At 44.0% G+C, this 15624-nt stretch overlaps 2 protein-coding genes across 2 annotated transcripts in view; one reads left to right on the top strand and one right to left on the bottom strand.

Annotated features, from left to right (window-relative positions):
* LOC144684044 (uncharacterized) overlaps window positions 1–8810 on the bottom strand; it is a 30887-nt gene extending 22077 nt beyond the window's left edge. Inside the window, exon 1 of the mRNA XM_078547759.1 lies at window positions 8784–8810. Coding sequence (XP_078403885.1) covers window positions 8784–8810 — 27 coding nt within the window. The remainder of the gene's footprint in view (window positions 1–8783) is intronic.
* slc16a2 (solute carrier family 16 member 2) overlaps window positions 1–15624 on the top strand; it is a 122149-nt gene that overhangs the window by 83381 nt on the left and 23144 nt on the right. The gene's annotated exons all lie outside the window — the stretch shown is intronic.

Genomic DNA, 15624 nt, shown 5'->3' with positions numbered 1-15624 from the left:
TATTGCTTCAAGCCCCCAGTTGTTGCTAGTGGTAATGCAGTCATGCAGCATACCTCACTTTATTGTCATGCCCATGCCAATGCTCTGTAAATCAACAGTATTTCGATTAATGGATTGAACTTTCAATTGGAATAAAGGATTAATTACATTCTTAGGATTTCAACCACTTCGTAAAATATTTCAGCTTAAAGCTTTGAATGTCTCCATTCTAAATTATTGTGCACAATTCATTGCCACTGATCACTTGTACACAAGAAAATAAAGACAAACCTATTTATGTAGGTCACAGAGACTGAATAACGGTACAATCTAGTAAAGTAAAGTTCAGTGAGCTTGATCTAGAGCCAGGGGCAATGACGGAATTGATGTTGAGTCGCAAGGTCTTTGCCTGAGCTGTCAGTTTTCCTCAACGTTCTGGACAACATTTAGAAAAATACTAATACAGTGTCACAATTTCACTGAAGTGATTGTTTCTTTGATTGAAATCCTGGAATTATAGAATGGTATAGCACAGAAGGAGGGCATTCAGCCCAATATATCTATGCTGGCTCTTTGCAAGAAATATCCAATTAATCTCATTCCTTTGCTCTGTCTCCATAGCCCTGCAAATGTTTCCTTTTTCCATCCATCAATTCTCTTTTGAAAGTTACTATTAAAGCTGCTTCCATGTCTCTTCAGGCAGTCTGTTCCAGATCATATCAATCTGCTGTATTTAAAAAAAAAATGTTGCCTCATGCCATCCCTGGTTCTTTTGCCAGTTACTTTGAAATAACTAAAATTAAAGTGAGTTGCATACAATTCGGTCTGTCATCTACAATCTGAGGAATTGAAATTTCCTGAGGCAACACCACTAAACATGAAGCTGAGCAGCCAGCCATGCCTTTGTGTCTTGGCAATAAATGCTGGCCTAGCCAGTGATGCCCACATCCCAGGAAGGAGTAATAAAAAAAATAGTATGTCACCAAATGCCAAATTCTAATGCACGGATGGGCATGGAGAGGATTGGTATTTGGGGGTTTGTTTTTCCAGTTCAGCTTCCCTCCTCACTTGGAAATGTCGATTCATTGTTCCGCAGATACCATCTGCTCACCACCTCTCCTAAATGGTGTTTCTTCATGTGTGACCCTGGACAATATCTAATTATGGTAGGGTCATCATCACCGAGCCCTCCATAATTACCAAAAATCATACAAGAATATCTGGCAGGGGTTATTGCACAATAATCGACAGCAACCTAGCCTAGCTGACACTTTTTTAAGGTGATGCCATTACTGAAGAATGTTTCCCCCCCCCCTCCCCACCCCCATGCCCCCCCCACAACCCTGCCCCATTTTTGGCTCCCTGTGCCAAAACACCAGGCTCACTACTAGACAAATGGAGCAAGCCTCCCCTTGTTCTGCCTTAACAATGACACCCAGTGGCTGGAAAAAGAGGTGCTGTACTCTGGCAATAATTCTAATTAAAAAAAATAATTGTTTCTGATGTGTTTTAGAATGTATTCATTGTTATGTGTAGACTTTGGTGATTTTCTCTTGTAAGTTTTCAATAATTGAGTAATACAGAATGGACCAAAAGAAGCTTTTGGAGTCAAGAAAATCTCATCTTTGGAAGACAATCTGAATCACACAGATTGTAATGTTACTTAATAATCTGGAGTTTTACTTGATTTCCTTTGTCCCATTCTGAGGACATTGGATAAATGTTGAAGCTGCTTTGATTTCCAAGTAGACTTTCAATATTTAACCTTTTCTTGTGTTCCTAATACTTCTTTGTCTTTCATAGAGGAAGAAATAGTTTGTCAATATGCTAAAAGTTGTTTGAACTGCAATACTTAGTCTCATTAATTTTGTGTAAGGCCTGTTCAATTTGTGTCAATCCTTATCATTTGCACAGACAGTTTCAGCATAAATGCAGATACTTCATTGCAGTAGTGATGTGGTGCTGCATTGATGGGACTGCCACCCTTCAAGTGAGATGTTAAATAAGGCCTCATCTGTCTCTTCGGTGGACACAAAGGTTGAATGATTTTTAAAGACGAGCAGGAAGTTCTCCTTGTTTTCTGACCAACATTTATCCCTCAACCAATACCGGGAAGGAAATATTTGTATTGGAGGTGGTACAGCGGAGGTTCACTAGATTATTCCTGGGATCAGATGATTGTCTAGTGAGGAGGGAGTGAGTAGAATGGGCCTGTACTCTAAAGAGTTTAGAAGAATGAGAATGATCTCATCAAGAGTCTGAAGGGGCTTGACAGGCTAGGTTGTTTTCCCTAACTGGGGAACCTAGAACAAGGGGACACATCCTTAGGATAAGGGGTCGATCATTTAGGACTGAGATAAGGAGAAATTTCTTCACTCAAAGGGTTATGAATCTTTGGAATTCTGTACCCTAGAAGATTAGCGGATGCTTCATCGTTGAGCATATTCAAGGCTGAGATAGATTTTTGATCTCTTGGGGAATTATGGGATATGGGGAGTGGGCAGAAAAGTGGCGTTGAGGCAGGAGATCAGCCATGATCGTACTGAATTGCAGAGATGGCTTTAGGGGCCATATGGTCTACTCCTGCTCCAATTTCTTCTGTTCTTATGGTAGTGCTGTTTGTGGGACCTGGTTGTGTACAAATTGGCTGCCACACTTTTCTATAAAACAACATGGAGTACACTTCAAAAGCTTGCATTCCCAGAAAGCAGTGGAGGCTGGGTTATTGAATATATTCAAGGCTGAGTTAGAAAGATTTTTGATTGACAGTGGAGTCAAGGGTTATGGGGAGGCGGGGTTCAGTGAGAGGGGGTAGGTGGGCAAAAAGTGGAGTTATGGCCATAATCAGATCAACCATGATCAAATTGAATGGTGGAGCAGGCTCAAGGGGCCAGATGGCCTAACTGTGCTCCAATTTTTTATGCCCCCCTTCAAGCTGGGTAAACATTGTCTACTGGGCCAAGTCTTTCTTGGAGCTCACCTAGGCCTTCTTAATGAGGCCATCTGGCAACTGTATCAACGGAAGTAGATGCCTGTTTTTCCAAGGAAGCTATAGAAGGAGAAACATGCCCTCATCCTATACCTTCGGTGACAGGAGGAGCCTATAAAATCCATAAAGAAAAAGGCAGCAAGTGATCACACTTCTGTAGATACCTGAAGATAACTTCTTCATTTTCCACAGGTGCACTGGCATGAGCACGTCTGTACAATGGACTTGAACAGCCCAAATTCTCATGGTCACACAAAACCATTCCTAATATCCCAATTATGGTCTAACTAAGGTATTGGACAATTTCAACATTGCCTCCTTACTTTTGTTTTTTGCTCTTCAAGATAACAAAAAAAAATAGGGCTTCAATTTGCATTTTATGTGGCCTTATCTTTGAACTGTGAATCTGGACCCCAAAATCTCACTGCTCCTCCACTCCATTTAAAATCTTAATAATTTAAGGCATATTTCCTTTCCCAATTATTTCTGAAATGTATTTCTTTGTATTTTTAATTTGGTGCCATTAACAAATTGTTGCTCTCCCTATCCCTAAATCCAGGTCATTTATATAAATAGTAAGTAAGAGCAGTCCCAACGCAGACCCCTGTGCAACACCCCACTACTCGCCATAGCTTTCCAGTTTCCCTTCACTCTTATACTTTGCTTTGTGAAGGTTCCTGTTGCCCCTTTCCCATGACAGATAGCCGATTTGGAGCCCGTAGTTTGTCAGTGGCATTCAAATGAGGCCCCAAGCCAAATTGGACTCTGGTCTCAGACCACGTGTGGAGCCGTCGCTCTGCTGTTTGCACCCATTTTGGATGGAAGTTCAACTTCTCCTTCATTCCGCATGCCATTATCTTTGCCATAAGTTTTTTATAGTGTACCATATCATATGTTATAAAAACCTATAAACCACATCCACTGCATGTCCTTTATCTTTCCTCTGTTCTTCAATGAGCCCTATGATTGGTCATGCAAATGGAGGCTTTTGGAAATCTGTGTTGACAGGCCCCAATTAAAATTTATGTTTCTCCAAGCATTTAGCAACTTCATCTTGAATTAAAGACATTATTGGTTTACCAAGAGCTGAAGTAAGACGAACTGGTGTATAATTTTCTGGCTCACCTGTCTCTTTTTTTGGCAAGGGGGTGGCACATTTAGGAACAAAGGAAATAGGAGCAAGAGTAGCCCATTTGACCCCTCAAGCCTGCTCCGCCATTTAACTAGATCATGGCTGATCCTCTACCTCAATGCCATTTTCCTGCACTATCCCATATCCCTTCGATTTCTAGAAATCTATCAATCTCTGTCTTGAATATACTCAATGGCTGAGTCTTCATTTGCACATTTACTCCTCTGACAGTTTTGTAAAATTATAGCCAGAGCTTTCTTCTCTAGCTTCCTTCAAGATCCTAATATTTCTTTGCCTTTCTAAGGGGAAGAAATAGTTTGTCAGTAAGTTGTTTGACCTGCAATACTTAGTCTCATTATTTTTTTGTTATGTCAGCCTCTACCATTTCTTCTCTAACTTCCTTCAAGGTCCTTGGACTGAAATAATAAACTCCATAAACAGTTCAACACGATATTCAGTGCTTCAATTGGAATATCTACTTGCTCTGTCGCAGATGAAGAAGATTATCTATTTAGTATTACTGCCACTCCTTCATTTTGCCCTCCAAACTTGAAATCATAGGGCAGAATTTTGCCCTTGTCGGGTGGGTGCGGTGGGTGGGTGCGGTGGGTGGGCCCGGGTGTGGTCGCGAAGCTGTCCGCCGCCTGTGATTGGGGCCCTGACGTGGGTCACACACTGGCTGGCCAATTAACGGGCAGCCAGCGTGAAACGCCCGCTGCAGCGCTCAGAGCTGCCGGGATGGGGGCGGGAGGACCACGAGGGCACTCGCCTGGGGGTGCACGCAATAAAAGCTCCCTGAAGGCACAGAGCTGTCTCAGGGAGCTGAAGATTTTTAACGATAACAACAGACATGTTAAAAATAATGAAAACATGTCCCCTCATGTGGCTCTGTCACATGAGCAGGGGCATGTTAAATATAAGTGTTAAAAGTTTTGATTTTTTTTTTAAATCACTGGTCGAAAGCTCATCTTGCTCTTGGATGAGGTTTCGCCAAAAATGCATGGGCCGCTTGGCCTTTTCGCCCGCCAACTGAAAGGTTGGATGGACAGTGAAAAACTTTGAGTCAATTGGGTTCTTTAGGGCCTTAATAGGTTGCTTAATGAATAGTGGGTGCAGCTCCGACTCCCATGTGCACCCGCTGAGCAAAATATCACGCGAGTGCGCGATGACATTGGGACGCTCGCCCAACATCATCGCGCGTCATTTTACACTCGTTTAGGTCAGGCGCACGCCTGCCTGACGAGAGTGAAATTCTGCCCATAGAAATAAATGAGATTTCCATTCTTATCGCATTTAGTTTTCAGAACTAAATACGATTAGAATGGAAATGAGGTGTATATGGATTTTCAAAAGGCATTTGATACAGTGCCACATAACAAACTTGTGAGCAGAATTCAAGGTCATGGAATAAAAGGGAAAGTAGGCACTGAATAAGGAATTGGTTGAGTGACAGAAAACAGGAAATAGTGGTAAATGGTTGTTTTTCAGATTGGAGGAAGGTTTGTAGTGGAGCTCCTCAGGGGTCAGTGTTGGGACCCTTGCTCTTCCTGATATATGTTAATGACCTAGACTGTGGTGTGCAGGGCATGATTTCAAAATTTGCAGATGTAACAAAGATTGGAAATGTTGTCAACTGTGTTGGGGATAGTCTTGAACTTCAAAAGGACATAGACATGGACAGACAAGTTGCAGATGAAGTTCAATGCAGAGAAGTGTGAGGTGATTCGTTTTGGCAGGAAAGATATGGTGAGACAGTATAAAATAAAGGGAGAGCCTCCAAAAGAGGCGCAGGAACAGAGAGACCACAGTGTATATGTACATAGGTCACTGAAGATGGCAGGGCAGGTTGAGGGAGCAGTTAATAAAGCACATAGTATCTTAGGCTTTATTAATAGGTGTATTGAGTACAAGAGTAAGGAGGTCATGTTGAACTTGTATAAGACACTAGTTAGGCTTCATCTAGAGTACTGCGTCTAGTTCTGGGTGCCATACTTGAGGAAGGATGTGAAGGCATTGGAGAGAGTACAGAGGAGATTCACAAGAATGATTCCCAGGATGAAGAACTGTAGCTATGAAGATAGATTGGAGAGGTTGGGTTTATTTTCCTTGGAGAAAAGATGGCTGAGAGGACACTTGATAGAGGTATTCAAGATGCTGATGGGTATGAACAGGGTAAATAATGAGAAGTTGTTCCTACTCAAGAGAACATCAAGAACTAGAGAATCAAAATAACTGGCAAAAAGAGTAAATGTGATGTGGGGAAAATTTCTTTCACCCAGAGGGTGGTTGGAGTCTGGAACAAACTTCCTGAAAGGGTGGTGGAGGCAGGTTCGATCAAGGTATTCAAAAGGGAATTGGATTGCTACCTGAATAGAGAGAATGTGCAAGGTTACGGGGATAAGGCAGGGGATTGCGACTAGGTGGAATGCTCTTTCAGAGAGCCAGTGCAGACCCGATGGGCCAAATGGCCTCCTTCTGCACTGTAGAGATACTGTGATACTTTCAACTGGAATAGGAGAGGGTGAAGTTTTTGGTTCCTAATTGTAGTGTTCCTAGTAAGAGGTTTATAATGCAGTAATATCTAGCTTGGAATTGGTATTTCATTTTGCTTTCTTTGTTCCAAAGTTCTAAGAAACTCCCTTGAGGGAAGCCGTATGCTTCTCACATCAGAGAGAATGGTGGCAAATGTCCAGATAGATAAAGAAGGGAGAAACTGGATTTCTTCTTACATGTGACTTGTTGAGGCAGGGCTGTTTTTCCCTTTTTGATGAAGTTTCTAGGTTCAGTTTTTTTCTCAGCTTCAAAAGAGAGGGAAAAAAATGATCTTGAGTAAGTCACTTGTTCAGATAAAAGAGCAGGGTAAAAGGCACACTGCAGGATGAAGGTTGAATGAGTTGTTTGTTATGCAGGAGACCCCAAAGGTATTGGAAGTTAAAGTAACATTTGTAAAAAATATTTGCAGAACACAAGTTGTTATCATCCCTATAGGAATGAAATTCATGAAAGGCAGCAATGTTAGATTATGATGAAGAACCATAATCCTTCTTCAACTCAGTGTTAACATTTGTCTGATTGCAGCTTGGGACATTTTACTACATTAAAGGCACCTTATAAGTATAGATTGTTGCGATGCTAGTCTGTTGCACCCGCAATGATGGAACTAGTTAACGATACATGTTTCCCTTCATTGTACATTAAGATGATCTTATTCTGCTGCACCAATCACTGTTTCACGCAGCATTGGGTCTTCTAAAGAGGAGGAAATCCATTAATGTCTATTTGCTGCAGCAGTGGAAGAGTTAATTTAGCTGGCTACAGTACTGATAATTAACACCAAATATTTTAAATACAGATATGGGAGATTTGAAAATGTGCGTAATTGTGGTGACATGAATTTACATGCTTTCTTCAAATGACAGTATAATGAAAGGATGACAACAAGCAGCGTCTCTTGAACTGGTAGCACTACCTTCTGATGATACAGCTTTAATGACTGGAAAAAAGAATTCCATTCTGTCCAGGCCAAAACAAATCAATCTCACAGTTAGCACTATTGGATGCCTTGCTTATTTGCCAGATATTTGCAGTAAAGCAGGTGCAAAGCCAGGAAGAGATTATGTTGGGTATCAACTGTGTAATGTAGGAAATGCAGCAGCCAATTTGACACAGCAGGGTGCCATAAATAACATGGCCAGGTCATTTGTCCTTAGGTGTTGGTTGAGGGATAAACATTGGCCAGGGGAAGCTCCCCACCTCTTCTCCGAAATTGTGCCATGGGATCATTTACATCCGCATGAGAAGAACATACAAACATATGCATTAGAAGCAGGAGTGAGCTTCAGCCCCTTGATCCTGCTCTACCCATTCAATAAGATCATGGCTGACCTGATTGTAAAATTGCTGTAAAATTTATTTGTTTAGGTAACAAGAATAAATTATACCAGTGTACACAATTAGAGCTAGACCTATATTTTCTGAGTCTGTGCAAGCACATACCAGAACCTTATGGACTCAGAAAATTCACCTCCATTCAGTCACAACCTCCCCTCACTGTCAAATGTACAAGTCACACATGAAGATAAATCATATTCCTCCACTCCACATTCCTGCCTAACCCCGAAAACATTTCACCCCCTTGTTTACCAGGAATCTATCTAGCTCTGCCATAAAAATATTCAAAGACTCTGCTTCCACTGATTTTCGAGGAAGAGAGTTCCAAATACTCATGACCCTCTGAGAGAAAAAAATTCTCCTCATCTCTGTCTTAAATGAGCGACTCCTTATTTTTAAACTGTGGCTCGGTGTTCTAGATTCTCCCACAAGAGGAAACATCCTCTCCACATCCACTCTGTCAAGACCCCTCAGGATCTTAAAAGTTTCAATTAAGTTGCCTCTTACTCTTCTAAACTCCAGTGGATATAAACCTAGTCTGTCCAACCTTTCCTCATAAGACAACTCGCCCATTCCTGGTATTGGTCTAGTAAACCTTCTCTGAACTGCTAACGTATTGACATCTTTCCTTAAAAAAGGAGACCAGTACTGTACACAGTATTCTAGATGTGGTCTCGCCAATGTCCTGTACAACTGAAGCATAACCTCCCCACTTTTGTAATCAATTTCACCCCCAATAAATGATGACATTCTATTAGTTTTTTCAATTACATGCTGTACCTTCATACTCACCTTTTGTGATTCATGAGAGGCCGTCATCTCATCCAAAAGGCAGCACTCCCTCGGCTCTGCATTGGAGTGTTAACCTAGATGTTGTGCTCAAGTCAATCTTAGTATTGTGTTGTTTGGAATTCATCCCTGACTTTGTGTGATGTTGTTATGATACTTATGCTTTAAGTAGTTACTCCTTTGGATAAACCAGTTTCTTGAGTGTTTCAAGTGAACACAAGTTCAGTGTAATAAGTATTGTTAATGCTCTGCTTGCACATTGAAGGATAGCTCATCTTGCAATACTGAATTGACACCCTAAGGCCCATAACATAATGGCTTACAATGGTATTTGGTTAACATACTAAAGAATAGGAATATGATTTATCTTCACGTGTGACTTGTACATTTGACAGTGAGAGGAGGTTGTGACTGAATGGAGGTGAATTTTCTGAGTCCATAAGGTTCTGGTATGTGCTTGCACAGACTCAGAAAATATAGGCTTAGCTCTAATTGTGTACACTGGTATAAATTGTTCTTGTTACCTAAATAAATAAATTTTACAGCAGTTGAAATTTAAAATTTGCAGTTCATGGTAAATATTAATTCAGAGGTGTTAATTATCAGTACTGTAGGCAGCTGAATTAGACCCAATGCTGTGTGGAATAGTGATTAGTGCAGCAGAATAAGATAATCTTAGGAACTGATGAACTGTCACAGACGAGAAAGGACCATTCAACTCGCCCAAGTGCCGTCTAAAAGTTGAAAATCCTAATGTGTATGGCTCCACCATCTGTTGAACAGATTATTACAAAACGTTTGTCACTTTTTTGAGCAATGAGTACAACCTAATATATGTTTTAAATTTATATTTCACTAATTTTTATCTACATTTTTTTTTTGGTCCTAGAATCCTAACTTACTTCAAAGCATCTTATCCACCCCATTTAAAAATGTATATACATCAGTGTCAAACCTCCACTTTCCCCACCTCGATCCCCCACTCCTCAGCCCTGCTTAATTGCAGAGACTGATTTTTGCCTCTGGTTATAAATATTCAAATCCATATTTCAGGGGAAAGCAGGTTTAGAAGCAGGATAAAGGAGGCAATGGCTTGGTGGTATTGTTACTGGGCTAGTAATCCCGAGACCCAGGGTAATGCTCTGGGGACCTGGGTTTGAATCCTGCCACGGCAGATGGTGGAATTTGAATTCAATAAAATCAGGAATTAAAAGTCTGATGATGACCAAGAAACCACCATTGTCAATTGTTATAAAAGCCCATCTGGTTCACTAATGCCCTTTAGGGAAGGAAATCTGTCGTCCTTACCTGGTCTGGCCCACACGTGACTCCAGACCCACAGCAATGTGGTTGACTCCGAAATGGCCTAGCAAGCCACTCAGTTGTACACCATTATAAAGTCACAAAAAAGGAATGAAACCGGATGGACCACCCAGCATCAACCTAGGCACCAGAGATGACAACAGCAATCACAGCCCTGTTGACCCTGCAAAGTCCTCCTTATAAACATCTGGGAGCTAATGCCAATTGGGAGAACTGTCTCACAGACTAGTCAAGCAAGTCATCCTCATGGAATCATACCTTACAGATAATGTCCCAGACACCATCCCTGGGAATGTCCTGTCCCATTGGCGGGACAGACCCAGCATAGGTGGCGGCACAGTGGTATACAGTCGGGAGGGAGTTGCCCTGGGAGACCTCAACATTGACTCCAGACCCCTTGAAGCCTCATGGCATCAGGTCAAACATGGGCAAGGAAACCTCCTGCTGATTACCACGTACCGCCCTCCCTCAGCTGATGAATCAGTGCTCCTCCATGGTGAACATCACTTGGAGGAAACACTGAGGGCGGCAAGGATGCAGAATGTACTCTGGGTGGGGGACTTCAATGTCCATCACCAAGAGTGGTTCGGTAGCACCACTACTGATCAAGTTGGCCGAGTCCTAAATGACATAGCTGCGAGACTGGGTCTGCAGCAGGAGGGGAAAAGGGGGGGAAAACCTCATCCTCACCAACCTGCCTGCCACAGATGCATCTGTCCATGACAGCATTGGTAGGAGTGACCACTGCACAGTCATTGCGGAGATGAAGTTCTGCCTTCACATTGAGGATACGTTTCATCGTGTTGTGTAGCACTGCCACCGTGCTAAATGGGATAGATTTCTAACAGATCTAGCAACTCAAGACTGGGCATCCATGAGGTGCTGTGGGCCATCAGCAGCAGCAGAATTGTACTCGAACACAATTTGTAACCTCATGGCCCGGCATATAACCCACTCCACCATTACCATCAAGGCAGGATTCAATGGGGAGTGCAGGAGGGTATGCCAGGAGCAGCAGCAGGCATACCTAAAAATGTGGTGTCAACACAGGATTACTTGTGTGCCAAACAGCATGAGCAATAAGTGATAGACAGAGCTAAGCGATCCTACAACCAACGGATCAGATTTAAGCTCCGGAGTCCTGTCTCACCCAGTCGTGAATGGTGGTGGACAATTAAGCAACTCACTGGAGGAGGAGGCTCCACAAATATCCCATTCCTCGATGAGGGAGGAGCCCATCACAGCAGTGAAAAGAAGTGCCGAGTGGATGATCCATCTCGGCCTCCTCCGGAGGTCCCCAACATCACAGATGCCAGTCTTTAATCGATTTGATTCACTCCACGTGATATCAAGAAATGGTTGAATGCACTGGATGCTGCAAAGGCTATGGGCCCTGACAATATTCCGGCAATAGCACTGAAGACTTATGCTGGAGAGCTTTCCGCGCCCCTAGCCAAGCTGTTCCAGTACAGCTACAACACTGGCATCAAACTGGCTATGTGGAAAATTGCCCAGGTATGTCCTGTACACAAAAAGCCGGACAACTCCAACCCTGGCCAATTACAGCCCCATCAGTCTACTCTCGATCATCAGTAAAGTAATGGAAGGGGTCATCAACAGTGCTATCAAGCGACACTTGTTTAGCAATAACCTGCTCACAGATGTCCAGTTTGGGTTCCACCAGGGCTACTCAGCTCCTGACCTCATTACAGCCTTGGTTCAAACATGGGCAAAAGAGCTGAACACCGGGGTGAGGTGAGAGGGACTGACCTTGACATCAAGGCCACATTTGACCGAGTGTGGCATCAATGAGCCCTAGCAAAACTGGAGTCAATGGGAATCAGGGGGGAAACTCCCTGCTGGTTGGATTCATACCTAGCGCAAAGGAAGATGGTTGTGGTTATTGGAAGCCAGTCATCTCAGCTCCAGGATATCACTGAAGGAATTCTTCAGGGTAGTGTCCTAGGCCCGACCATCTTCAACTGCTTCATCAATGACCTTTCTTCCATCATAAGGTCAGAAGTGGGGATGTTCGCTGATGATTGCACAATGTTCAGCACCATTTGTGACTCCTCAGATACTGAAGCAGTCCTTGTCCAAATGCAGCAAGACCTGGACAATATCCAGGCTTGGGCTGACAAGTGGGAAGTAACATTTGCAATACATAAGTGTCAGGCAATGACCACCTCCAACAAGAGAGAATCCAACCATCACCCTTGATGCTCAATGACATTACCATCACTGAATCCCTCACTATCAACATCCTGGGAGTTCAATTTCTCTGCTCCTCTCACCCACTCTAACCTGTCTCTCTCTGAACTTGCTGCACTCCGTTCTCTCAGGTCCAACCCTGACATTGTCATCAAACCTGCTGACAAGGGTGGTGCTGTTGTTGTCTGGCGCACTGACCTCTACCTCGCAGAGGCTGAGCGTCAACTCAAGACACTTCTTCCTACCTCTCCCTGGACCATGACCCCACCACTGAACATCAAGCCATTGTTTCCAGGACTGTTACTGACCACATCTCCTCTGGAGATCTTCCTTCCACAGCTTCCAACCTAATAGTCTCCCAACCTCGGACGGCCCGCTTCTACCTCCTACCTAAAATCCACAAACAGGACTGTCCCGGCAGACCAATCGTGTCAGCCTGTTCCTGCCCCATGGAACTCATTTCTTGCTATTTTGACACCATTCTCTCTCCCCTTGTCCAGTCCCTTCCCACCTACATCCGTGATTCCTCTGACACCCTACATCATATCAACAATTTCCAGTTCCCTGGCCCCAACCGCCTTCTCTTCACCATGGACGTCCAATCCCTCTACACCTCCATCCCCCACCGGGATGGTCTAATGGGTCTCCGCTTCTTCCTCGAACAGAGGCCCGAACAATCCCCAACCACCACTACTCTCCTCCGTCTGGCTGAACTTGTTCTCACACTGAACAATTTCTCCTTAAACTCCTCTCACTTCCTCCAAATAAAAGGTGTGGATATGGGTACCCACATGGGCACCAGTTATGCCTGTCTCTTTATGGGGTATGTGGAACAATCCTTGTTCCAGTCCTACTCCAGCCCCCTCCCACAACTCTTTCTCTGGTACATTGATGATTGTTTCGGTGCTGCTTCATGCTCTCGTCTGGACCTGGAAAAATTTATTAATTTTGCTTCCAATTTCCACCCCTCCATCATTTTCACATGGTCCATCTCTGACACTTCCCTTCCCTTCCTCGACCTCTCTGTCTCAATTTCTGGTGATAGACTGTCCACCAATATCCATTACAAGCCTACTGACTCCCACAGCTACCTCGACTACAGCTCCTCACACCCCGCTTCCTGTAAGGACTCCATCCCATTCTCTCAGTTCCTTCGCCTCCGTCGCATCTGTTCTGATGATGCCATTTTCAAAAACAGTTCCTCTGACATGTCTTCCTTCTTCCTTAACCGAGGTTTTCCACCCACGGTGGTTGACAGGGCCCTCAACCGTATCCGGCCCATCTCCCGCGCATCCACCCTCACACCTTCCTCTCCCTCCCAGAAACATGTCCTCACTTATCACCCCACCAGCCTCCGCATTCAAAGGATCATCCTCTGCCATTTCCGCCAACTCCAGCATGATGCCACCACCAAACACATCTTCCCTTCACCCCCCCTGTCGGCATTCCACAGGGATCATTCCCTCCGGGACACCCTGGTCCACTCCTCCATCACCCCCTACACCTCAACCCCCTCCCACGGCACCTTCCCATGCAACCGCAGAAGGTGCAACACCTGCCCCTTTACTTCCTCTCTCCTCACCGTCCAAGGGCGCAAACACTCCTGTCAAGTGAAGCAGCATTTCACTTGCACTTCCCTCAATTTATTCTACTGCATTCGATGCTCCCAATGTGGTTTCCTCTACATTGGAGAGACGAAACGCAGACTGGGTGACCGCTTTGCAGAACACCTTCGGTCTGTCCGCAAGCATGACCCAGAACTCCCTGTCGCTTGCCATTTCAACACTCCACCCTGCTGTCCTGCCCACATGTCCGTCCTTGGCCTGCTGCATTGTTCCAGTGAAGCTCAACGCAAACTGGAGGAACAGCACCTCATCTTCCGACTAGGCACTTTACAGCCTTCCGGACTGAATATTGAGTTCAACAATTTTAGATCATGAACTCTCTCCTCCATCCCCACCCCCTTTTCGATTCCCCCCACTTTTTTTTTCCAATAATTTATATAGATTTTTCTTTTCCCATCTATTTCCATTATTTTTAAATGTATTTCCATCCATTGTTTTACCTCTGCCTTTTAGCCTATTTCGATTCTTTCACCCCACCCCACCCCACCCCCACTAGAGCTATCTGTACCTTGCTTGTCCTGCTTTCTACCCTTAATTAGCACATTCCTTAGATAATATCACCACCTTCAACACCTCTTTGTCATTTTGTCTGTGACATCTTTTGGTTATCTCCACCTATCACTGGCCCTCTATCCAGCTCTACCTGTCCCACCACCACCCCCCACCCCCACCGCACTTAAACCAACTTATATTTCACCTCTCTTCTATTTTTACTAAGTTCTATTGAAGAGTCATACGGACTCAAAACGTTAACTGTGTTCCTCTCCGCAGATGCTGCCGGACCTGCTGAGTTTTTCCAGGTATTTTTGTTTTTGTTTTGGATTTCCAGCATCCGCAGTTTTTTGCTTTTATCCTGGGAGTTACCATTGACCAGAAACTGAACTGGGCTAGCCATATAAATACTGTGGCTACAAGACCAGTTCATAGGCTAGGAATCGTGCGACAAGGAACCCACCTCCTGACTCCCCAAAGCCTGTCCACCATCTACAAGGCACAAGTAAGGTGTGTGCTGGAATACTTCCCACTTGCCTGGATGAGTGCAACTCCCACAACACTGAAGAAGCTGGACACCATCCAGGACAAAGCAGTCCACTTGATTGGCACCACATTCACAAATATTCACTCCCTCCACCACCGACGCACAGTAGCAGCAGTGTGTACCATCTACAAGATGTACCGCAGGAATTCACCAAGGCTCCTTAGACAGCACCTTCTAAATCCACGGCACTAACACCTAGAAGGACAAGGGCAGCAGATAGATGGGAACGCCACCACCTGGAAGTTTCCCTCCAAGTCACTCACCATCCTGACTTAGAAATATATCACCATTCCTTCACTGTCGTTGGGTCAAAATCTTGGAACTCCCTTCTTAACAGCACTGTTAGTGTACCTACACCACATGGACTGCAGCAGTTCAAGAAGGCTTTTCAAGAACCTTTTCAAGAAGGGCAATTAAGATGGGCATTAAGTGCTGGCCCAGCCAGCGAAGCTCACATCCCGTGAATCAATAAAAAAAGACTTCAGATGGCAAAGGATCAAATCCTGGAATGCATGTCCCAGTTCACAGTGGGTGATTTTAATACCATAAATTTAGCTCAAATTCTTCAGCTTCTTTAATAGTCTGTGAGACACAAGTTGAAGATCCAATTATCCCATGCTGGAGCCAATGAAGATTATGTGGTGCA

This window comes from Cetorhinus maximus, chromosome 8 (genome assembly GCF_964194155.1).
Source record: "Cetorhinus maximus chromosome 8, sCetMax3.hap1.1, whole genome shotgun sequence".
Taxonomy (NCBI): domain Eukaryota; kingdom Metazoa; phylum Chordata; class Chondrichthyes; order Lamniformes; family Cetorhinidae; genus Cetorhinus; species Cetorhinus maximus.
Note: the sequence above shows the minus strand (reverse complement) of the source record. Positions and strands in the feature narration are given on the sequence as shown.